Source organism: Manis pentadactyla, chromosome 15, assembly GCF_030020395.1.
Source record: "Manis pentadactyla isolate mManPen7 chromosome 15, mManPen7.hap1, whole genome shotgun sequence".
Lineage (NCBI taxonomy): Eukaryota > Metazoa > Chordata > Mammalia > Pholidota > Manidae > Manis > Manis pentadactyla.
Window position 1 is genome coordinate 12,805,395 of NC_080033.1, and position 25,325 is coordinate 12,830,719.

The 25,325-nt window shown below is 49.7% G+C and overlaps 1 protein-coding gene across 3 annotated transcripts; it reads right to left on the reverse strand.

The window, feature by feature from the left end:
• Positions 1 to 831: 831 nt before the first annotated feature.
• SUPT5H (SPT5 homolog, DSIF elongation factor subunit) lies at positions 832 to 24,444 on the reverse strand. 3 transcript variants are annotated; one of them, XM_036894664.2, is made up of 30 exons: positions 24,294 to 24,444; positions 23,977 to 24,053; positions 19,831 to 19,996; positions 16,793 to 16,858; positions 16,232 to 16,243; positions 15,703 to 15,772; positions 15,523 to 15,591; positions 15,350 to 15,415; positions 15,068 to 15,098; positions 14,633 to 14,701; positions 11,427 to 11,678; positions 10,339 to 10,428; positions 10,165 to 10,235; positions 8,518 to 8,623; positions 8,215 to 8,308; positions 7,992 to 8,128; positions 7,404 to 7,559; positions 7,168 to 7,314; positions 6,159 to 6,305; positions 5,947 to 6,072; positions 5,133 to 5,217; positions 4,696 to 4,815; positions 4,512 to 4,614; positions 4,303 to 4,430; positions 4,107 to 4,212; positions 3,819 to 3,977; positions 3,536 to 3,704; positions 3,214 to 3,417; positions 1,329 to 1,424; positions 832 to 1,255 (listed from the first exon to the last, which is right to left on the reverse strand). In XM_036894664.2, exons 2-30 carry the CDS (start codon positions 24,049 to 24,051, stop codon positions 1,112 to 1,114), a joined length of 3,264 nt encoding a protein of 1,087 aa, XP_036750559.1. In that variant the 5' UTR covers positions 24,052 to 24,053; positions 24,294 to 24,444; the 3' UTR covers positions 832 to 1,111. The 3 variants fall into 3 exon arrangements, with proteins under 3 accessions (XP_036750559.1, XP_036750560.1, XP_036750561.1); XM_036894665.2 differs by having other exon boundaries at positions 23,977 to 24,058; positions 24,294 to 24,357; XM_036894666.2 differs by lacking the exon at positions 16,232 to 16,243.
• Between the last annotated feature and the right edge of the window lie 881 nt (positions 24,445 to 25,325).

Consider the following 25,325-nt stretch of genomic DNA (forward strand, 5'->3'; position numbering starts at 1 on the left):
CCTGAGGAGGGGTCGGCCCTGGAAACGGGCTTGAAGCCAGACCTCACGCGGAGCGCGGAGGCCGATCTGCCTTCTCTCCGATTCGCAGAGCCCTTTCTTGCGCCTCCCCACAGGGGCCAATACTTAGGAAGAGTCAGAAAAGCCAACGAAACCTCGTTCGAGTCCGGCGGGGTGGGGCGCATTTAGGGGCGCAAATGATTTTGAGGGGAAACAGTTTGATACTGTGATGTAAATTTTAAGGGCATGTAAAACGAACATATAACGTAGGTACAAACACTAAAGTAAAAGCACAGTTTTTCAAGACACCAAGAATTAAGGGTTGTAATTACCTGTGGAGGAAAATGTACTTGGGGTGCTGCTAAAGTGGGTTTGATCTGGTACACAGTTTCCTAAGCTGGGTGGTAGGGACATGGCTGCTCCTCGTCTGTCTTTTTGGACATCTGAAATTTTATGTTTGAAATACCCATTGTCTAAGCTGCTCCCCATCCCTGCCCCCAAGCTTCAGTAGTTCTGCTGTCTACTATGTGGGCTCAAGAGAAGACCCAAGTGCTGTATCCTTCTCCATAGAAAGGATTTGGGTTTACTGGGGAATACTGACTGACCTGAACTTAATGTAACTCAAGCTTGAGTAAGATGTAACTTCGGTCAATCACAAGGCAAGCTCTGTTCTAATCTTTCTGATGTCTTCTCAAGAGCCCTTTGGAGTAGGCAGTATCCTTTTCTAGATGGGGAAACTGAAGCTTGGGTAGGCCCATTATTTGCCCAAGAACACACAGCAAGGAAGTGGGGTGACCTCACTTACAGAACAGACCCCCCCCATACACACACACCTTTTGACCAAACAGCTTTTTATTGAAAGACCGCAACATAAACGCAAGCTGGGGGAGGGAGGGTTTGAGACGATGAGGACCCTCCCCCAGACTCCACTCGATTCCCACAAACATCAGGGAGGGAGAGAGGAACTCAGAAAGGAAAATAAAAGAAATCCTGAACATCCAGGCTAACCCCACTCCAGGCCCCAGATCCTGCATCGGAGTCAAAGGCCAAGAAAGGAAGGAGGGACACTCTCCATCCGCCAGATACTTGCTAAAGTCCACCTGCTCTGCCTGCCTCAGGCCTCCAGAAGCTTCCCCAGGAAGCGAAGGTTGAGGATCTTGAGCTGCTCATCAAGGTCCATGCGGACAATGCCATCTTCACCATCAATGCTCAACAGGACACCTGTGGCTTCCCGATCCTCACCCAGAATCACCTTCACCTGGTCGGGGGGCATGGAGTCAGAGTCCATGTCAGTGGCCCAATGCCCCCACAGCCCGTGGCCCCCTACTTACCTTGTTGTTCTTGGTTGGGGTGATGGGCTCCAGGTGCTCACTGGAGATGCTGACAACCTTCTCACTGTCCTTCAGGTACACAGAGCACATACCTCCCTGGAGGCAGGGACAGACTCATCAGCCAGGCCTGCTCCCACACAGGACTGGTGCCCACACACAGGGGAAACAGGCTCAGGGCTCATTCTAAGAAGTCACTTTCCCAAGGTGACATGGGCAGGAAAGGCCAAGGCTGGGCCTGGTTCCAAGGCCTGCGGTCTGTGGCACATGGGGGTAGGGAGACTAGACCAGCAAGCAAGGGAAGCAGAGGGTGAAACTAAGGCCAAAGAGAAAATGCTTTTCAGACACCTGACTCTCTATCCCCCAGACTGGCCTCAGCTTCTTCCCCACACTTGCTCCTCTTCCTGGGCTGCCATCTCAGAGATGGCCCCACAAGTCCCCAGTCCCCAGCCAGAGCTCTGGACCTCGTCATGGTCAGCATCTTCATAGACAACCTCCAGCTCTGAGACCTGTCCATCTGGCCCACTGAGGGTTTCCCCCACCCGCCTCTCCACTCTTCCCCACAGCCCTGTAGTGCAGCCTGACTTCCCCCTCTGAGCTCCCGGTCTCCCTCTCACCACCCCCAATCCACCACCCCTAGGCCTCAACATAAGAGCAGCAATCTGCTCTATGCTGCTGAAAAACAAGACAGGGAACTAATTCTACACCACAGATCTGAGCCTACCACCCTCTGGCTTAGATTTCTCCATAATCCCCCAGTGCCTTCAGAACACAATCCAAATTCCCCAGGCTGGCATGTGACCCAGCTCCAGCCCTTCTCTGCCTCATTACTCATCTTCCAGCCTCAGCTCTTTATGTTCCAGGAATATACTTCAACTCCCTGGACGGTTTTCCCTCACCTCTAGGCCTTTGCATGTCACCTATAACTGGAACATACTTAACCCCATCCCCAGCCATTTCTCTTGGCTTATTCCTATTCATTCCTCAGGTTTTGGTATAGATGTCTCTTCTAGGAAGCCCTCCCTGATCTCCTCCAAAGTTGGGTAAGGTGCCTCATGTGGGTTTGCATAACTCCCTCTGGGCTTCCTGCATCTCACTCAGCTCCGGCTACTCAGGCTGTCACTGGGGAAATGTCTGGCTACCCCACAAGATTGTCATATCTGTGAGGGCAAACCTGGAGCTTTCTTGGTCTCCGGTGTTGAATTAATTCAACTAATATTTACTGGAAGGCCAACAGAGTACCAATCCCTCATCTAGGAACAGGGCTACTTAGGGATAAAATACAGGTTTAGTCATCAAAGCATCACACCAGGGTAGACTTTTAAGCTTTTAGGTAACAGGTAGACAACATGAAAAAGAATTACACACCTGTAAGAGACAGACCTGAGATAGATCGAGGTGCTTCCCTGAAGGATGAGTAAGAGTTAACCAGACAAATGGAAGGAAGAGAGGTCTAGACAGAGGAAAGTGATAAGCAAAGGTCCTGAGGCCAGAGGGAACTCAGTGACTATGAAGACTGGAGGGCAGTAGTACTAGAGCAGGGAGAGCCCAGAGAGTATGGGTGCCCGGCACTCAACCAAAGCCTGACACCAAGGAGTCCATGTTACGGAACTGATTTCAGAGGAATATGTAAAAAAGTAACCACACTCCAGTGTGCCAGTCAATTCTAGGCTGCTGGGGCCCCAGCTGTGAACACAACAGGCAAAAATCCCTGCCTTGAAGAGGTTGCAAGCCAAACCCTTCCAGTTTTCCTTTCATTTTTCTAGCTATAAACAGGTTTTGGATGATGTGGTTAGACAGTTAAAAAGAAAACAAACCAGTAACCACAGAGATTGGGAGCCTCAAAGGATAAGATGCCTGCCCACCCACCAGCCCGAGTCCTGCTTACCGTGACACTGCGGATAACGCCCGTCTGCCCCACCACCTGCGTATCCAGGTAGGTGTCCCGCACCTTCACCTGGATGTCAGTGGTTACCCAGTCACTAGAGTTCTGCTCAATGCCTGAGCCTGGTGTGTGCGGGTTGTAGCCACCAGGGGAGGGCGCTCCAGGTGTCATGGGACTGTAGCCAACAGGGCTTGGGCTGGGACTGGCCTGTTGGGGAAAGGAGGATCGTGCACTGTTAGGAACAGACCATCTGGCCTAGCTGTCCCTATAGGCCTGAGGCCCACTCTAGGCCACCACCCTCAAGGGTGAGCAAGCTGACCAGTACCTGGTAGGCCATGGGCGAGGGTGTAGGGTGGTAGCTGGCTGGAGAATGGGTGTTTTGGTAGCCTGCCGGGCTTGGTGCCACCTGGTGGTAGCTCTGGGGGCTGGGGCTGGGTTGGTAGGAGCCTTGCGGGGATGGGGCAGCATAGGGGGAGAACTGGTCTGTGTTGTACCTGCAAAGACAAAGGGAGAGGAGGGCACTGGTCAGGGGTGGTGGGGAAGAGGAGGTAGCAACAGTGCAGAGGGCACGGGCAGGCACTGGTTAGGGCTCACCCCGTCAGACTCACATGGCTGGTGTCCCTGGCGTCTGTGGGTTGTACTGTGGGTTGACCTGTGGGGATGAGGGGTCGGGGTAGCCAGGTGTTTGGGGATTAGGGGTGCCCCCATAAGCCTGTGGGGATGGGGTGGGCTCATCGTCGAAGGCATATTCATATTCTTCCTCAGCCCTGTCAGGGAGAGAAATCCGCTGAGAATGATCACAACAATATAGCAAGTGCTTCCAACACCAGGTGTTGCTCCTCCATCCCACAGACATCGGGCAATGGGAACCCCACCGCCCAGCTCTCTGCCCTCACCGTGATGGTGTGTTAGGATTGTTGGGGTCCCAGGCCCCACTCTGGGCAGGAGTGCGGCTGCCATCATGCAGGGGCGTCTGTGAACCATAATGCGGGGTACGGCTGCCTGGAATGGGCGAGGCATGTGGTTCGTCAGTTCTGTCCTGTGTTCATGCCCCGACCCTTGCCCCTCATCCCTGTCCCCTGGAGCACTTACCATCCTGGAGAGGTGTCTGAGAGCCATACATGGGTGTGCGGGAGCCAGAGCCATACATGGGCGTCTGGGAGCCATACATGGGTGTCCGCCCATAAGTTGAGGTCATGCCACCTGGGCGCCGTGAACCCCTGTGGATACAGAACGAGCTGGGTGAGCAGGGCCCTGTCACTGCCCGACAACCCCCCTCCTGGCTTTGGCCTGGCCCGTACACTGTGGTGAGCCGCTGGCGGTCCACAGAGATGGTCTGGCAGGTGGAGTGCAGCTCCACGCGGGCCGTGGACTCCGTGGCATCCTTCACCACACCAATGTAGCCTGGTGGGGAGGCAGGAGGTCAGGCTGGGTGAGGCTCTTCTCCACCACACCCTCCCCAGGCCTCCACAGCCTCACAGTCACCTTTGTAGGGCCCCTGGGAGATGCGCACAGTCTGGCCAATGAGCTCGTTGTCTCTCCGCCCCCGGCCCCTACTCATGCCACCGCTGCCACCACCTGGACTGCCAAAGCCACCACGCTGACCTGTGGAGGAAGGAGAATGTTGTCAGCCCCCAGGGCCATGCCCTCCCCTCACGAACTGTGCCCACAGCACCCTCAAGCCTCCTTTTCACCTGTTTGATGACCCCCCATGGCCCCACTGGGTTAGCTAAGAGCCTCCTTTGGGCATTCATCACACTCTGACCACTCTGGGCTGCCACTGTGGGGTGGGCAGGGTCTGTCTCCTGTGGGCTGTGCGCCCCACCATGACCAGGCCAGCCCAGAGCAGGCGCTCAGTGAGTGTGGGCTGAATAACCTCCCTCCCCAGCCCCAGACATATCCCCAGCATGATTTCCCCTTACCTCCAGCACTGGGGTGCATAGGGCTGCTGATCCGGGGGCTCATAGGGGCAAAGCCACCCACTGTGAAGTTGGTCACATCTCGGGGCTAGAGGAGGGGCAAAAAGTAGACTGGCAGGCGGGGCCTGGGTGACAGGCTTCCGGTCCTGTGCCACACTGCTTGCCTCCATTCAGGTGGGAACAGTTCCTGCTTGAACCTGCCCAGCAACTCTCCTTCTCGTGACAATACCTCAATTTCCCTTTGAGGAGACTGCCACCCCCATGCAATTGTGGGTCTGGCAATTAAGAGTCCCAGTCCTCCCTGATTTTCTTTCTCGTATATAGTTCCGTACAATTTTCTACAAGTCCCCCACCTCAGGGCCTGTGCATTTGCTGTTCTCCTAGAATAGCCACACGGCTCTTCATCCCTTCATTCAGGTCCCTGCTCAAAGGTCACCTCCTCTATGTAAAGCAGTAGCCCCCACCATTTTCTACCTCCTTGTTTTATTTCTCTTCACAGTATTTACTGTCACCTCACTTTGTTCTAGGAATGTATTTATCTGTCATCTCAGAGTGACAGCCCTAGGAGAACAGAGATCTTTGTCTTGCTCACTGCCCTGTCCAGCACCTAACAGACCCTCGGTAAAACCAAATTAACCAATGCCTTGGTAAACAGCTCAGAAGCCCAATAAACTTTTTTTCCTCACTCTGCCAAGGACCTGACACTGACATCTACCCTCCTCATTCTCCACAGCCCATTCTTGTCACTCCTGGGTCCAGGGAAGGCGAGAGAGCCCACAGGTACCCAAGAGACAGGATGCCACCACATCTGCCTCACCTTCGAGCCCCCTGCCAGTACCAGGTGGCGGGTCTTGCAGACAAACATGCCCCCATTCTCCACCAGTTTCTTGCAGTGCAGGAAGGCAAAGCTGCGGAAGAGATGGCGAATCTCGCCCTCCCGACCCTGGATGGGGAGAGGATGGTCACTCTGTGGATGCACCCCTACCCAACTCTTTTCAGATGTGGCCACAGGCAGGAGCTGGTACTCACTGAGTGGGGGCCATCAATGACCTTGACGATGTCTTTTACATGGATGTTGTTCTGTTCCGAGTCCAGAGCCACAGCAAAGCGGTTGTCCTTCTTCCGGGTCACAGCCTGGTGCCTGACAGTCACCACCTTCCCATACATGTTCAGCACCTAGAGGGAAAAGGGAGATGGTGAAAGGATGTGAGTGGAAAGGGGTAACATGGAGCAGTGCTACCCTAAAGTGGGATGAGCCTTCCTTGGGAGGAGACTGTGGGAAACTGAGACTGTCCCAAGCTCTGTAGGACATGTAAACCCCCTGGCTCTGGGACAGGGAGTAACAGGGCATCACCCCCTTGGCACTGGGTCAGCCAAAAATGTTCCCAATCATTCCAAACACCCTTTGGGAGGAGTCTCCATCCTGGCTGAGCATCAGGGACCTGAGAGATGGACGGAGGGATAGATGTTAACCTAAGAGCTAATATTTACTCATAACTCTGTGCCAAGCACCATGTAAATTCTTCACACAAGGTTTCACTGAAGCCTCAAAACCTCCCTCTGAGATGGATGCTGTCATGATTCCCATTTCACAGTGGGTGAGTCTCAGCTCAAGAGAGGGGGAGTCACTGGCCCAGGGTCACAAAGCAAGGAGCATTAGAGCCAAAAGGTGATTCCAGAGTCCAGGGTCCTAAGCATTCTGCTCTGTGGCTCCCACATCCATGGGGAAGAGGGGAGGAAGGCACCCCAGCATCCTGCCTTTGAGCAAGCACAGAATGTTTGGTTACATATCTGATCTCGGGGACCAAGTCACACCCAATGAAGTAGATGCTGACATTATCTCCATCTTACAGGGTGTGAAACTGAGGCAGAGTGAGAGTAGATGACACGCCACTTGCTCAAAATCACACAGCCACCCAGGATAAGAGTCCAGGTCTGCTACCCAGAACACTCTGGGTTCTTAGCCACCAGGCTCTGCCACCTCCCAGGATTGAGGAAGAGGAAGCCATTAAAAGCCCTGCAACAGTGCAACACACACCTGGAAGGTCTCCCGCTCCAGTCGCACGATGACGCCCACAGTCTGCGGGTCCAGCTGCACCAGCTCCCCCCACTCATGCTGGCCCCCGACATCCACACCCGATGCTGTCTCCGAGCAGAGCTGCAGGTCCCGCGGAAGCACCTTCAGCTGTGGGAGACGGAAGGGGTGAAGCAGGTCCAAGTGGCTCATCGGCCTGGATCTCCCCTTGGCATATCCACCCCACTCCCACTACCTACCTCATGCATGGTGAGGTCAGAGAAGAGTATGACAAAGTTCTCTTCTACCCGCACAATGAGGCCTGTGTCACCCTCAAATCGACCAGCAATCACCTTCACATGGTCCCCCATCTTGAAGTATTTTCGAAGTTCCTGGGCGGGGAACTCCAGCATGTCCTGGGGATGGGGTGTGGGGACAGTAAGTGGGTGAGGAGAAGCTACCACAACTCACCTGCCTGTCTTCAGAATCCACTCGTTATTCCAGAAGACCCTGACTAAAGCCCACTCCAGGCTCACACCACCCAAACACAGACTCCCTTCACCCTCGGACTGGCCCAGAGATGGCTGATGTCAGACTCGGAATCAGCCGGGACAGCCTTTCACCCCACACCCAGACATATGACACCACATTGGATGCCTCCTCAGACCCACCCGAAGATAGCCTCACTCCAGACATGCCACACTAGCCTTGATGTGCGCGTGTGTGCATGCGTGCACAGACACACACACACACACAGCAAACTAAGACCAGGTAGCCACCTCAGATTACTCCATGGTTACGTCAAGCCGTCCAATCTAATCCATCTGTACGGGCAATAGGGTACCTACTTTGAGGTCCTCATGCTTGGGCATGATGGTTATCTTATTGCCATCCACGCTGAGGATCTTGCCCTGCAGGTTGATAAGCTCTCCCTCACACACCTCCACATTGTCCCCAGGTTGGAAGTTGTGCTCCCGCTCCTTCCCTGCAGGCACAGACGCAGGACTGATGTGGGGGCTGCCTGCCATGCCACCCCCTTCTTGGCCTGGGTTACTGACAGGGACCAAATACCTGTGCTCTCAGTCACCACCTCCAGGTCAATGCCCTCTGGCTGGTCCTCAAACTTCTCCAGCTCTGAGAGTGTGGGCTTCACACCCTCTGTGATCTGAGCCCCAAGAGATAAGAGGAGGAAGTGGATGAGGTAGGTGTCGTGGCCCAGCTGAGCGGGCTCAAATTATTCTCCTAGGGACGCTCCTGACTGGAGGATTATCCAGGACAGATAACCCACTGCTTTAGGGCCTGAACTGGAGGGAGAGAAAGCTTGGTCTCCTCTCTCCCTATCACCATTAGCACAACACACCCTGGGACCCTCACCACAGCAGACATGGCAAAGCTCTTGAACAGAAAGCCCTTCCGGCTGTAACGGTTCCCCTCGAAGATGAGGAAGTCACCATCAGATGCAACATCACCCCCAAGGGACCTGGGATTTGTGGGGGAGAAAAGATTGGAAGGGCGGGTTAAGAGAACCTTGCTGTACCTCAGTCTCACCAGCTGGCAAAAGGCGAAAGGGATGGCAGGCTGACTACCCATCCCATCCCAGCACTCGCCCTCTGGCTGGGAGTGACCTCTCACAAAGCTGCAAGGCCTTACCTTGTGCAGGGGCACCCAGCCCCACCTCTCTGCCCTCTGTTACCTCTTTCTCTGATTTTTCACCACAGCACACACCACCCTCTGATGAGCTATCTCCCTAACTAAAGCAGCAGCTCCCGAAGGGCAGCGATATGTAACATCTTCTAGTCTCTGCTATTTCCCCCATAACAGTGCCACACACACATCAGGCACTTGGCGAACACTACTTGGGCAAAGTATGAGAGCGCGCAGTCAACGTTTGTGGAGCGCTCAGCCCGCACGTGGCCTGGACACACACAAAACCTCATGGACTTCTCTGAAAACCTAGGCCAACAGTGATATGTCCCCCATTTTTCAGGGAGGTGAAGGGATGAGGCTCGGAGAGAGAACACCACACAGCCAAGGTGGTGCAGCTGGCGAGTCTCAGTCAGGATCAAGGGTAGGGAATGGGACTCCCAAGCTTGTTGCCTTATTCTAGTGGCCATGCATGTGGGGTGGGGGACACTTAGTCACTGCCCCACGCTTACAGTCTGGAGGGAAAACCTGCCGCGTTCCCAGCAAGGGCACGTGGGGTGCAGCTGAGCTCCTCCTGCTGCTCACTTGGTCGTTGTCTTGTTCACATGGAGTTTTGGGAGAGGGACGAGCATGTCTGCTGGGCATGTCAGGGCACCCTGTCGGCTAGGCCCAGGACACAGGAGCAGGCTGGGGGTGGGGTCCAGTCGGGTGGAGACCAGTGGTGTAAATGGGTCCAATTCAGGCACAGGAAGTGTTAGCTAGGTCTTGGGAGCAGATCCAAAGGCATGTTCTGCAGCCCAGCCTTTATCAGAACAAAAAGCTGTCTGGATGCTCATAACAGCTCCACAACAGGACCAGAGGTCAAGTTCCACTAATAGTTCTTGTTTCTCTTGGTGGACCCTCCTGGCTAGCCCCAGAATGTGGGAATCCCTGGGCTGCTCCAACGCTCCATCCAGCTGGGGAGGGTAAGGCATTCTGAGGGAAGGGGCTCTACACCCCTACATCTCAGGTGCCCAGCTCAGGAGATCAGGAAAAGAGACGTGTTAGGGCCTGACATGTTGATGAATCACCTCTCACTATAGGATTCCACTAGTCACACTATGTGCCACATGCTGTTCCAGGCACACATGTGTATCAACTCTTTTGATTCTCACTACAATCCTAGAAGCAGGGGCTGCATCTTCACAGCAGAGGTAACTGAGGCACAGGGATGTTAAACAATCTGGCTGAGGCTATACTGCTAAGCTAATCACTTATAACCTAAACCGTGGATTTGGGCATGGGATGGGGGAACATCCCAGTGGAGGGAACCTGCGAAGGCACATTCTGTACCATAGCTCTGGGGACCCAGTGCCCCCAGTCCCCAAGGACACTCACCTGATCTTCTCAGCATCGAACAGCCTCTGCGGAGGCCGCTTAAACTTCTTCCTTTTGGCAAACCAGTCTTTCTGTGGAGGAAAAAGGGCATGGTGGGAAGGGTGAGGGAGAAGGGCTTGGCCACCAGCAGTAATCAGCACCCACCGCGCCCTCCAGCAGCATGACCCAAGATACCAAGCTCATGCGGGCCTTGATACGGTCGTAGTCAATGCGTGGGATCATCTTCAGAGAAATGGTGTTTTGGCTGGGCTCCACATAGTCCACCTGAGAAGGCAGGTGGGTGCTCAGGGGGGCCCGGCCCCAAGACTGGCTCACCCTCCCTGACCCCAGACACAAGAAGGGCAAGGAGATGCCTGGAAGGGCAAGAGATGGGGTGAAGAGGAAGAAATCAAGACTGCCAACAACTCCCAGAATGCTCTCTCTAGCCCGTCTCCCCTCAACTCTGAAACTGAATATCCACTGCCCCCTTTACACGGCCACTTGGACATCTAAAAGGTCCCTCAAACCTAGCACAATTACAGCTAACCTCCTCAGTTCCCCCCAAACCTGCTCCTCTTCCAATCTTCACCCACTCCATTCTTCCTTCTACTCAGGCACACAAGCTGGGAGTCATTCTTGACTCCTTTGTCTTATACCCATAACCAATACATTAGCATCCTGTCAGCTCTGCCTTCCAAAGTCTGACCTCTTCCCTCCTCTATTATTATGGCCTTGGGCCTATTATCACCTGCACTGGACACCCAGACTGGGCCATCAGGCTCCCTGCTTCTGGGGGCCCATCCAGTCTGTTCCAGGGTTTCTCAGCCGGGAAACTGTTGTGGGTAGCTGCCCCACACAATGTAGGATATGGCAGTGACATGTCTCTCTTAGAGCCACCATCCCATCCTATTTCTATAAAAGCCAAAGCCCTACGACGCTGTCACCTCCCCGAGCTCATCGCCTGCCACTGTCACCCTCACTCTGCTTCAGCCAGAGCTAGTCTAATCTCCTGTGCTGTTCCCTTTGTGAACTCCACATGGCTCACTCACTCACCTTCAGATCTTTACCCAACATGCTTTGAACATGCACAGGAGATAGTCACCCACTTCCTGTGTGCTCCCAACAAAATCCAAGCTCTGCATCACCTAATCTGAGTGGGGTTCTGCTCTCTGCACTAGGAAGGGGGCTGGGAATGACAACAGGAGAGGAGAGGACAGGACAGAGGAGAAGTGTGTCTGTGAGCTCTGCCCTGCAGCTGCCTGTCCCCCTCCACGCCCAGGCACCTGTGCAATGTCGTCCTTATAGATGCCCCGCTTGAGGCGGACCCAGGACTTTGGTTTCAGGTTGGCCACTTCCTTCACCACTTTGAGCACATCTGTCATCTCCTTGATGGGCACCATCTGCTGATTCCAGTAGCCAAGCCGCAGGTTGCCTACGCCCTCGATGGCCTGCTTCACGTGGGTCTGCTTGTAGGCCTCCACGTAGATGTAGCCCTTCACGTGCTCTGGTGCCACTACTGACTTAATCTGCAGGGGCTGTTGGGCCAAGCCAGTGGAAGGAGATAGTGAGACAATATTGCTCATGATCACAATCAGCACCATTCTGCAGTTTTTCTTTCAGGAGCTTATCCCATAGGAATATGCTTGTGTAACAATACAGACACAAGGATAGTCATTGAGGAGGTACCACTATAGCAAATGAGACTGGAAATTTTTAAATGCCTCAACAGGAAGGTTTGTTGAATTATGGCATAACCGTAATACGAAATACAATGTAGCACTGGAAAAAACCAATGAGATTAATCTGTACATACTGATATAGAAAGACATCCCACATATGTGTAAAAAGCAACTAGACCAAAGACATCTGGAGTGACTGTACTACAGCAGATAGAAAAGACTTAAGATAATGTTGTAAAGACACAAAGGACACTTTATAATGTAAAAGGGTCAATCAGTCAAGATGTAAGAACCTATACATTTACAGGAACCTAACAACAGAGCCTCAAAACACATGAAGCAAAAACAGAAATGAAGAAACTGACAATTCACCAATAATAATTGGATACTTTCAAGAGTGAACAGAATGAGACAGAAGATCAACTTGAGCAATCTCATGAGCCAGCTGGACCTAACAGATATCTGAAGATAGAACCCTCCCTTCAACTATGCACATTCTCCTCAGGGCACACTGAACACTCCAGGATAAACCATGGTAGGCCACAAAACAAGTCTCAATAAATATAGAAAACCTGAAATAGTATGTATTCTCCAGCTAAATGAAATTAGAAATGAGTAATGGGAGATTGAGGAAATTCACAAACACATGGAAATATATTTCTAAGAAATCACACAGAACATTAGAAAATGTTTAAGATGAGAAAAAAAAACATGCTAAAACTTACGGGATGTGAGAGAGCTGTGCTTAGACGTAAATGTATAGCTGTAAATGCTAACGTAGAAAAATATCTCAAATCAGTAACCTAACCTTCTACCCTTAAGAAACTAGAAAAGGAAGAGGAAACTAAACCCAAAGCAAGCAGCAGGAAAGAAATAATAAAGATCAGGGTGGAAATAAATGGGAGAGAATGGGAAAATTGAAGTCCATCAAAACCAAAAGTTGGTTCTTTGAAAAGACTAACAAATCTGACAAACCCTTAGCCAGAAAAAAAGAAAAGATTCAAATTACTAAAATAAGGAATGAAAGAAAGGACACTACTTCCAGTCTTACAGAAATATTAGGTAATACTATGAAAAACTCCTTGCCAACAAATTAGATGACCTAAATGAACATTTTTCATAGAAAGACATAGAACTACCAAAATGGACTCAAAAGAAATAGAAAATGTGAATAGGCCTACAAGATACTAAACTAGTAATCAAACACTAACACATATGCTAGGACTAGATGGTTTCACTAATGAAAATAACCATTTTAATAATCAACACCAATCCTTCAAAAACTTTTTATAAGAACATTTCCCAACTCATTCTACGAATCCAGTTTTACCCGAGTATCAAAACTAGAAAGCACAGGAAAACTGTAGACCAATTATCTCCTATGAATATAGATACAAAACTCTTCAACAAGAGAACATGGAACCCAGCAACAAATAAAAAGGATCATACACCATGATCATGAACCTTATGGTATGTGAATTTTATCACAAACTTTAAAGAAGCAACCAGTTTGTTTAGCACTGACTGTCATCATAGAAAACAGAAAACACCTTATATTTACTGGGCATGAGAAGATGATTATGGCATTTACAAAAGGCTTGCTGCACAATGAAATGTATATAATACTATTTTGTTTAAAAAAATGCATTTTTCAACATGCACAGATGATCTGAAAAGGCATACAAACCAACAGGAGTTACTTCCAACAAATGGGACTCAGGTATGGAGAGATTTGGGCTTTTACAACATACATGTACTATTTTGGTCATTAAAAACAAAAACAGTAATCAGAGTCATAACTCATATGGGGTCACTAGAATTTTGTCCAGGTAACAAAAGAGACAAAGAAGGATTGATTATACAGGTTTGAGCACATTTAACTGAGCACATTTAAAATCACGATTTGTAAATCCTACAACTGTCCACTTGGTCCCACTGGCATACACCCACTGCTTCAGCAGGTAAAAAACATGAATCATTATTAAGTAAGAAAGTTACTAGTGAGCATCCGTGTTATCAGCAGCCCCATGTTTCAAGAATTTGAGGACACCCTGCATATGATTCACCCCAATTCCAAAACTGATGATTATGCCTCTGATGACAACTACATTTATTAAACACAAGCTTCAGGACAAGTCCTTGCTGAGAATTGGTTATGTCCAAAATTATTTAACTCTAATGATGCTGAGGGGAAAGCAAGGGGTCCAAGAAAGAAATGGCTTCATCAAAGTCACACAGTCAGAGGAAGCAGGAGGAGCAGGATTCAAACCCCAGCCATCTGTGTCCTTAATGCAGCTTCTGCAGGTAGCATTCCTTTGTGTTTTGTGTGCTGTGAGTAAACCCCGTAGGGGCAGGGACTGTTCTGGCAGAGCTACCACCATATCCTCAGCACCTCCCTGTAATGGGACGGCCCAGACCAGGGGCTCAGCAGATGTCTGATGACCGCACGAGAGAAGGCAGGCAACTCCTCCAGACACGCTCAGCACACGGCCCTACTCGGCACACTTCCCAGCAGTGCTGGTGAACAGCGGAGTGAACTCTCAGGCAGAAAGGGCTCAGGAAGCTAGATGACTTCCAGAGGACTCCAGGGGCTGGGAAGCCTTGCCAGAAATATTGACAAGGTTAGACAACACCTCTGTCAGGCACGGAAGAATGCTTCAGTCTAGGCAGAGTAGCTGTTTTCTAGCTGAAGGAGCTCACTTAACAGGCAGTGCTGTTCAGCACAAGAGCACCGGGGACCCTTAAACCTATATTGTCCCTCCCTCGGGCTTTGCCCTGTCTCTCACCTGCAAGCTGTCTACCCAACTTACCGTGTCTGTGAACTGGTAGGCAATAAACTTGCGCATCAAGGAAATGGCTGTTGCCCGTTCCTCTCCAATCTGGAAGAAGAGAGGCAGATTTAAGAGAGATGATGAGACCAAGGACAGGACACAGAAAAGGGGATGGAGACAGGAGCAAGGGAGACAAAGTCACCAGATAAGAAAAATAAAGTATGGGGGAGAGAGGAATAAGAAAGATGGAGAGATACAGAGTGGGACGGATGGACAGCAAGAAAGGCAGGAGACAGTGAGTATGTGAGCAGGAAGAAGAGGTGAGGAGGGAGAGAAGGGTGGAGATGCAGAGACAGAAGGACCAAGAGACTGACAGGTCATGGAGACTCAGGATGGACAAACGAAGCATCCTCCCTGGCAAAGCCGCCCCTCACTCCTCCTGCTTCCCCTATGTCGTGAAGCCTGGGCACACACCTTACATTTGACAGTCCACAGATTGGGATCCCTACACAGGAGAGGAAAAGGAAGACCTTCAGTGTGACCTGTCATCAAAGACCACACCCACCCTTCCTCTCCCTTTTCCATCCTTCCATCCACAGCAAAAGGAAGGAGAGAGAAAGCACCAACTTAGCCCCAACATCCACCACTCTGTGTCCTGATTTTCACAGCTCACCTTTCACTTCAAGGAGTGACCCACATGGGCACATCATCCCAGTACAGGATCCCCACCCCAGTCCTCCTGTTCCTCTCACTTACTTGACTCCCGGGAGCAGCTGCTGCTGGGTGATGTCATCCGAGAGCTCGTCAGATCCTCCATACACCCTGGGGAGAGAAGGGCAGTTGGGAAGGAGGACGTGAGGCTGGCAGACCCGATTCTTCCCAAAAAGGGACCATCTGCTCCTTGTGCCCGGCCTGCCCCAAGCCCTTACGTCTCTCCCACAGATGACTTGGCATATTTCTTCATGTAATATTCACCCAATTCTTCTTCTCGCTGGTCCCTGGGAACAGAAAAGTAAACATGAATTGAAGGTTGAGGAGAGAAGAGTGGGCTCACCTGCCCCCAAATCTCCCCACAGGAGTCAGTCTCACCCTTTACCCTCCCTGTTTACCTCCAGAGGTTTTGTAGGCGGCGAGCCCCAGACCGGTCTTCATCCAAGACAACATTATCAATATTGGAAGCTGCAAAAAAGTGGGCAGAAGGAGTGAGTAAGGGGAAGTGAAGAACAGGGGCCTGGAGAAAGTAGTGAGGGCTAAGAGGGCCAGAGTTGGGCCCCAGGACAGGAGATGCCTCACTGAGGAAACCCCCAACCCTCACCCTCCTAATCTGTCCTGTTCTCACAAAAAAGACTTGGGGACAGGGCCCAGCAGTTGTGGGACATCCAACTATTCCCCATCTCATAGCCACTGGCTCAGCACACCCTGAACTTCATCCCACCCCACCCATCCCTATCACCCACGCGTACATAAACACACACACACTTTCCCAGGCCAACAACTGCTGGAGACCTGGCCCCAGAACCTCTGAGTTAGAGCCCTAAGAGCCAGACAGGGGTGGAGGTGAGGGAGGGTGCCACAGGCAGGAGGGAGGAGATGTCAGGATATGGGAAGGTCGGGAAATCATATTTTTCAGATTCTTACCTTCAATCTCTTCTACTTGGAGGAAGAGAAGGTGGTGGTGGTTGTGGTGGTGGTGGTGGTGGTGGTGTGCGAGGGCAGACAAAGTATGAGCCAAATTATAGCAGCAAAATCAACCAATGGGTTTGGGGAAGGGGGAGGGAGGGACACAGGAAGGTTGAAAATCAAAAGTAACGGCCAGGCACCAGGTGGTTGGGAGAGAAGCCGAAATGTATGAGGCACACAAAACAGAAAATAACAGGGAAAGGCGGGGCACTGGCCCAGGAAGTGGGGGGTATCTTGGGACCAAGCCCACCCACTCTATAACCCCCAAGGGATTCTCTGGGGCCCTGGGATCCCAGAGTTCTCTCCCCACAACATTCACCACCCCACAGCCCCCACCCCCCAACTCTTGGGCCTAAAAGGAAAAGGGTGGGAGCTGGTCTCTCTGGCAACAACAGAAAGAAGCAGGTGAGGAGGGTGGGGGTTGGGGTGGTGCAGGGCATGGGGGTAGGGGATGGGCCCTCAAGACCCTCTCAGCCACACTCCCCGGTGGTCTTGCAGAGGTGGGGGGGCCCCACAGACCTTTCTCTAGGATGTCCTCTGCACCGTCCTCCCACTGGTCTTCATCCTCATACTCATCGTCCACATCTGAAAAGGGCAGGCCAAAGAAGTCAGGAGGGCAGCTGGGGCAAAGGTGACCTCAGAATGGCGGCTACCAGGAAACACCTTCTCCAGGACACAGGCACTGCAAATTCCACCTTACAGACCAGGACACGGAGGCACCCCAAGCGGAGCTGCTCCAAGCCACAAGGGTCAGGTCTCCCCACAGGCTGCTGGAAGTCATCCTTACCCCACCCTCACAGAGCCATTAAAAAATACAATCAAAGTAAGTAGGCAGAAAAGTTCCCTCCCAGCTATCAAGGGAACACTGGTATATAGTCGTTTAAAAGACAAGAGTCAATGCTTTGTTGGTTTTACTATTATATCCTTACATTTGTAATAGCTAACACTTAACAGTTATTGAATGAGTACTATGTGCCCTGCCCTGTTCTGAGTACTTGCCAGATTTCTCAATGAATGCTGCTGGCAACCCTCACAGAGGAACCACCATTGTTCTGATTTTACAGTAGCGGCTGGAGGCCCAGAGGTTTCCTAATTTGCCTAAAGCCTCTCAGCTGGTACCTGAGAGGCTGTCTGGTTCTAGGGTCCGTGCATTCATCCTTTTCACTGTTACATAAACTCTTTTGTATGTTACAGATACAAACAATAGTGACACCTGCACGTAATGAAAAACTCCAGTGTACAAAGGACGTATATGTGCAGTTTAAGTCTCCCTCGCATTTCTAACCCCCAGTATCTTGGGCCCCTTCCCAGAGGCAACTGTGTGACTGGTTTCTTATCTAGAGGTATCTGTGCATATATAAGAAATGCTTGAAAATCCTCCATTTCCCTGCCAATGCAATTTTTTAACCATCTAGTCTATGCCTCCTTTTCCTCTAAGCAGTACCACTAGCTTGGAGATCTTCCATAGGAGCACATGCCTCATATGCTGTTTGACTCAAAATTCACTGTACCAAGCCTGTATCACCAATGGACAGTTAGGTCACCAAACATTTGCAACTACAGACAGGATTACAGCAAGAATTCATTCCCATGTCTTTGTGCACCTGTGAGCTTAACTGAAGGGTGAATTACTGAAAAGCACTTGCCATATCAAGGGGTCCCTGCATATTAAACGTTAATGGACACTTCCATGTAGTCTTCCCACAGGCAGTGCCTGATGACATTCCCACCACCAACATACAGTGTCCCTAGTGGCACACATCTATGTCAGATGGCATGTCAGCCATTCTGATCTGGCCCATCTGCTACCAAAGACCTTTTCTCTAAGCAAGGTTTCCCACCCCCTCATCCTTTGAGCAAAAGGCCAAAGCTCTCAGAGAACCAGGACACCCAAAGCATCTCTTGCCCTGCTGCTCTCTGTATCCCCCTCAGGTAAGAGGATCGCAGGAAAATGGAGAACGGTGTTCTGAGTGCCCCCTTTGTATGGGTGTGGGAAACAAGCTCTCGCACTTATGGCTGGTGGGAGTATCAACTAGTGTGACTTTCTCAGGAGCTGGGATTTGGTTGCAGATATCAAAAATCAAAAAGCTTTAAAAATATGCATTCCCTTCACCCAGCAATTTGACTTACACAGATTTACCATGCAGAAAATCTGCAGAGTCTGTGTTAATGAAAAAAACTACATCCTCATTTTCACTAATCTCTAACCGAAATTTAGCATTTACATCAATCATGAACAAAAGCGACAAACCACAGCAATGTTAGCAGTGAAATCCAATTATTTTTATAGCACACTGTAGCTGCAGAGATCTCAATATATCACTCACACTCCTTCCTACTTTAAAATTAGATTTGACCCTCCATTAAATATCATTTCAATGTGTTAATAAAGCAGCACATATATTACAATGTTCTTTTAATACTTAGACACCATATTTCAATATACCTGTTCTCTTTGGAATCCTATTTGTGTGTTTTTTTAATGCATTTCAGAATAAGATTCCAAGAGGAGGTCATACGCTTTGCAGACTGCAAAAGCGGCCATAGCACAAAAAAGGCTAAGAGCCCCAGTCTAGACCATAACTTGCATCTGTGTGTATAACTATGTATGAAGATGTTCACAGCAAGGCTGCCTGAAATAATGAAAAATTCAAACAACTTCTGTGTCCAAGAAGAGACAGGTTAAGTAAAAGATGGTAGAGAACAGAACACTATGCAACCCCTGGAAAGCCAGTATCTGGATGATGATGATAGCAGCTGACATTCAGGGAGCACTCAGATGCCTCAAAGTGTTCAGAAAACTTGCTTTACATGAACTAACTCATTTAGTCTAAGCTATCTGTTACACATACACCTTCACAGCCATGGAATGAGAACAGCAATTTACAGGCTAGTGGATACAATGCAGGCCTATGTAATGTAAATAAATGACCCTGTTTTCTGAGGACCTGCTCCAGGCTAGGCATCACACTTGGGGTTGCCATCCATGGGACAGGTTTTACACGCATGGTCCCCAAGTCCTTGAAATGTCCCTGCTGAAATGGGAAGAACTGCTTGCTCCCCTTGTAGAGGGAGAAAGAGGCTCAGAGAGACAGACAGCAACTTGCCCAGGGCCACATGGAGAAAAGAGCAGAGCCAGGCCTGAAGGGACCTGGATCTGTCAGGCTCCACTATCCTGTCCTACTGTCAGCTTCTAGGTTGTCTGAGTTTTTGTGACAAGTACAGATTATTATCAGTTTCTAAAAGGGTGACAATAGTATTGTAATTGTGTGTTTTAAAAGCATTTATCTTTTAGGAATATATACAGAAACGTTTTTGGGTAGGTTTATGTATTTGGATTTGCTTTGGTATAGCCCAGGGGGGGAAGGGGGCAGACTGAGGAGAAATAAGCAAGTCAAGGTTGGTGCTAAGCTATTAACTGCTGATGTTAGGTGATGGTACATGGGCGTCCCATACACTACCCTACTACTGTGTGTTACCCGTCCCCACAGAAAAAAAGGTTTTAAGAAGTACATTCAAGAAATGGAACTGAAGGTGAAGACCAGCCTGTGACTTACCGGCCTCGTCCAGAATGAAGCCGCCATGACGGGGCTTCTTGGGGGGCCGGTCATCATCTTCCTCCTCCTCTTCCTCATCATATTCTTCCTCCTCTTCCTCTTCTTCCTCTTCCTCAGGCTCTTCCTCCTTCTCACTGCCTGCTGCACTCCGCCGCTCCTCCTCTACCTGCAGGTCAGGTACAGAGGGTTGGTTGCACCAGAGTCCTGTACCCACAAATCCAGACAGACACCAAACTCCCCACCCTCAAATCTGACTTCAGCTCACCCTGGCCAGCCAAAGCCACCTCTGCTCTGTGTACACTCCTTTCCACCCTGGTAGCCATTCTTTCTCAGTGACAGCACCACCATCCACCCAACCAATACTTGGGCACTGGCCTGGACTCCCCCTCCACTAGACCTCCTTGCTAGCCTCCACCTGGCCTTTAAAAGTTACAGCTCCATGAGGTTTGGTCTCTTCCCATTCCAACTCCCCAGGCAGTCTCATCCACTCCCTTGCCTGGGGTGGACATGTCTGCGACAGTGAACACCACGTCTCTGCATTGCAGCGTCCTACATGCCTTCCCTAGATGTCCTCTGAGCCCTTCACACTCACCGTGTCCCAAACTGACCTCAGTGTCTTCCCCCCTAGACTTGTGCTGGCCTCCTCTAGCTCTCAGCAGGCACCAAATTCTTGACCATTCTGCCTTTTGAACCTCATCTCTCCAGTCCATCCCTTCTTCTCCATCCCCACAGTCCCTATCCTAGGCCAGCGCACTGCCCTCTAACACCTGGATCCTTGCCCCCAGCCTCCTTTCTGGTCTCTTGGCCTCTAATCCCTCTCTCCATACCAGTCACAAAAGGAAGTGACCCATATAAAAGTGTCCCCCAAACTTCAATCTTTTCCTCATTAACTTCATGATTGCTTGCCACATCCACATCAGTATGCCCTATTTATCTGATAGTCTCTTTAAATTCACTCTAATTTTTATTTCATTTAAAAGAGAAACTTTTCTATGTTCTGAAATATTTCAGAAGTGAAAATTTAGCTTGTCATAAATATAAAGTAACCATAAAGATAAAAGCAAACCATATAATTAGGTCTCAGTATGACACTGTTGCCTGCTCGGCTGTTGCAGGCCACCAGCAAATTTCAGAAAGGTGCTCAAAAGACAGTACCACCTGGAGCCAGATGGTATTATGCTCAGTGAAATAAGCCAGGTGGAAAAAGACAAGTATCAAATGATTTCACTCATCTGTGGAGTATAAGAACAAAGAAAAATACTGAAGAACAAAACAGCAGCAGACCTACAGAACCCAAGACTGGACTAACAGTTACCAAAGGGAAAGGGACTAGGGAGGGTGGGTGGGAAGGGAGGGATAAGGAGGAAAAAGGGGTATTACGATCAGCAGACATAATGTAGGGGAGGGCACACGGAAGGCAGTACAACACAGAGAAGACAAGTAGTGGCTCTATAGCATCTTACTACGCTGATGGACAGTGACTGTAATGGGTTATGTGGGGGGCACTTGATGATGGGTGTAGTCTAGTAACCATAATGTTGCTCATGTAATTGCAGATTCATGATACCAAAATAAATAAATAAATAAATAAAAATAAAACACAGGACCACCAAAGAGAAACTTTCTCTGTGACCCAATCAAAAGACACAGTATGCAGCTGAAAAGGAAATAACTTTCTCACTAAATGAGTCCATGTGGAGTGAAGTCTTGCTCTTATTTCCACCTGAAGACACCTCTTATCTCTCCCCAACCTGGAATGCATCCTGTAGTCTTGGGAAACTGATCTCAAACACCAACCTGCTCATTTGGTTCCTTAAAACACAGCCACAGCTCCCCACTGCCCTCAGGTAAAGAACAAGCTCCCTGGCCCTCCACTCTAGAAGGGCACACTCTGCCCACTGCCTCTCCCTCTCATCCCACCTCTCCAGGATACCCCTCTCAAATGCTGGATCTCAGCCGCACTGAACCACTTGTACCAAGTTCTCTCACCACTGTCCATCATCCATGCTGGTGCTCTGCACAGAAAGCCATTCTTCTCTGTCCCTCACTCATATTTCATCTAAATACCCCCCTTCCAGGAAATCATGCCTGCCCTCCTAAACTCCCCCACCAATGTCAGGCACAACCACTGGGCTCACAACCCTCTGAGCTTCCTCCATCACAGCTCTGACCACTGTGAGCTCCCTGAGAGCAGGGCGCAGGCCCTCTTCAGGCCCTGCTGGGTCCCCAACACCACCCAGCCCAAGGATGGAAACAGAAGGTGACTTAAGAAACATCTGCTTAATACATAATCCTGAGTAGCCCACAATATCTCACATTTTAACAGCTCAAACTATGACAGGATATAGCCTGATTTCTAGGAACCCTGTCATCATCCCCCTGGCTCAGCCTCAGCAAAGCCTTCTTTCTATGAGGACAGAGCTCCCTCTACTATCTCCTCCGGGACTGAATGTGCTCTTACACCATCCTTCCTAAGCACCCCCTGAGGTTAGCCATCTGTTTATAAAACTATCTCCACCCCAAAACAGAGAGCTCCACATGATTCCAACATGACAGGAACTCAAGAACACTTGCTGAATGAATGAATGAGATTACTGGGCCTGAGAACACTGAACCAGCTGATTTCTCCAACAGCATCCCATTACTTGCCATCCCTCCCTATCCACAGGTTCAATATTCGGCTGTCTAAAAAGCCCATCCAGTTCTATCTCTGCAGTGGGGGCAGGCCTCACACTGCCCTCCTGCCTCACCTGGTGACAGCAGACAAGCCAGCACGTGAGTCAAGAGGCTGGTGTGGGTGTTGAGAAACCCATGGCACGCTCCATCTACCTGACGTTTCCTATGAAATACTTCCTTTTCTTAAATCAGGCATGATGATAAAAGGCAACTTTTATATACTGATAATCGGAGAAAATTCCCAGTTCTAAAGAGGACTGCCACTTCTTGAGAGAGGAACCAGCGTAGAACAATCCGGGGTCTCAGGATGCAAGTCCCCTCCCATTTTCCCAGAAAAGCAGGAAATCTTGATTTTTATGTGACATCACCCTTACAAGTGCTGACTTAATTTAGCTAACTTAAAAAATAAATTTACATTTCTGTAAGTCAAAGGAGTCATCTACAGTCATCCTGTCATCTTTTCATGAGTTTGCAAATGTTGCCTGCCATGTGTAAACTCCGTGAAAGCAGGGATTTGCCTTGCTCCACTCTCCAACATTTACAAAGAATCTAGAACATGGTAGATGGCCAAACTTTTTTTTGTTCAATAAATGATTAAGTCAGAAATAAGTAAAACAGGATTAACATTTAATAAAGGAATATTTGAAATCGGTTATGTCCCAAGAAAAGTTTATTTGGTTCCTGAAAGTGATATTTAACAGACCCAAAGCCAGAGTGGTCCTTCCAAAACATTAGATCCCATCCTTCCTTTGCTCAAAACCTTCTCATGGCTCTGTCTCACTCAATTAAGGACAAATTCCTTATCACAGCCTTCAAAATCCTGTATGATCTGGCTCCTGTTAATTCTTCATTGCCCTCACTCTAATCCAGCCAGACCGAGTCCTTGTTACTTCTTGAACGCTACAGACATGCTCCCAACTTTGCTCCCTGTTTCCCCTTACTGGAACTCTTTTCTTTCATATGACATGACTCACTCCTTCACCACCACCAAGTCCTTCCACATGTCACCATCTCAAGATTTACCATGATCACCCCATTTAAAGTGCAACCAAGACTCCCTATTCCCCTTTTTTTCTGATTCCCTTCTAGCTCACTTAGGACATGATTTACTTATCAGTTATGTTTATTACATGACCAGGGCAAAGATTTTTAAAACCTGCTTTGTTTACTGGTGTAGCCCACGGGCAAAGAACTGTGCCTAGCACACAGTAGGCACTAAAAATAAATTTCCACAATGACTGAGCACACCTAAAAGTAAAAGTTAATACATGCCAAGTCCTTTAAACACATCACCTCTTAACTCACTGTACCTGCCCCTCTGCTTGCCTAGTTTTCTCTCTCTCTCTCCCGATACCGGGGAGCTCCCAAAGGCCAGAGCTCGCTCTGCTCCCCTCTGAGCTCCCAAAGGGGCCTACCTGTCCTGGTCCTGTCCCCACGCGCAATGCCTCCCCCAGCGTCCCAGGCACAGACCTCGGGCTCCTCGCCGTCACTGCTGCGCTCACTGTCCTCCTCTTCGGAGAAGTTGCTGTCCTCGCTGTCCGACATTTCTGCTCTTGCAAAAAAAGACGACGACCTCAGCGCGTCCCTCAATCCCAAGCCTTAGTTTCCCCGCCAGTTCCCGAGAAGAAACTCTTTCAGCGCACTTCCGGCAGCTTAGTCTGACAACCGTGAACCCGATAAGGGGACCTCCCCGGGGACCCCCCCCACTCCAAAGTCTCTGAATCCAGCCTCTACACCTCCCTGACCCCCGGCGACCCCCGGGCCTGCCACCTCCGCATCCGACTCACCCTTCACCGGTCCGGTTGCACCTTTGCCTCCGGTACCAGATGTTCAGACGACGCCTCGCTGGGACTAACGTGCCTTCTCGCGAGAACGTACTCGTTGGTCTCGCCTAACGCGATATTTCCGAGGCTTGCCCAGGGGGCGCATTTCCAGGGAGCCATCTTGAGAGTGGCATGGCGCGTGGGTCTCTCATCTTTGGAGGGTCAAAGAAAGTAGAACTATTTCCCTCTCAGACTTGGCCTCTTCCAACCCGGAATTCGTGCTTGTGTTTATTCCACATTGCTACTGCAGTGTGCCAAACCGTGAGGAATTAGCAAGTAATAATTAGCAAATAATAACAAATTAGCAAATAAATCAGACTATCTCATAGACTCTCTAAAATATTCCTAGAAGGTAAGTACCCCAATTTCGCAGAGGAGAAAACTGAAGCTCAGAAAAATACACCAACTGGAACGTGGCAGACCGAGTTTCCTCTCCCTGTGCATCCTTCAAAGCTCATACTGGAGACTTTGGGTGACCCCTCCCCCCAAAGCCCTTGTTTCCCTTAACAGTCTCCCTAAGTTGATTTAAATGTAAACTTAAGTATTAGTAATTATTTGTCAGCGAGGGGGCAAAGAGAATCAGGCATGAGAAGGAGATATGAAAAACTAACTTGATGAAGGAAAACAAAGTCAGAAGCTTTAGAACACATTGCTAAAATTTATTGCGTGAGCATTGAGACAGCTGGATTCAATTTATAAAAATTTAATATACACGTAGTTACAGGCTAACGTGGTGAGGTTGGGCCAGCAGCTGCTTGTAAGACAGCTACCAGGGAGTGAATATACCACAGGTGCATCTCTGCATAAGCTCACGTTCCCTGATTCAACAATCCCAGATTGAACCCACGACAGACTGGGGGGTGACTAGGTACTCTATAGAAATGTTTCCCCTTCTATCAAGTTGATTCCTTTAAAAAGCAGCTCTTTAAAATACGATTCCACATCTAAAATGCCTATTGACATTGCTGCAGGAAAATATGCACAGGAAAGAGAGGA

Excerpts from the sequence above, each read along its gene's own strand:
- SUPT5H (XM_036894664.2), bottom strand. The coding sequence starts at position 24,051 with ATGTCGGACAGCGAGGACAGCAACTTCTCCGAAGAGGAGGACAGTGAG. Across the intron at positions 10,236-10,338 it reads TCAAGGCCCGCATGAGCTTG|AAAGACTGGTTTGCCAAAAG; the intron begins GTATCTTGGGTC and ends TTTCCTCCACAG. Across the intron at positions 7,560-7,991 it reads CCAAGCATGAGGACCTCAAA|GACATGCTGGAGTTCCCCGC; the intron begins GTAGGTACCCTA and ends CCCCATCCCCAG.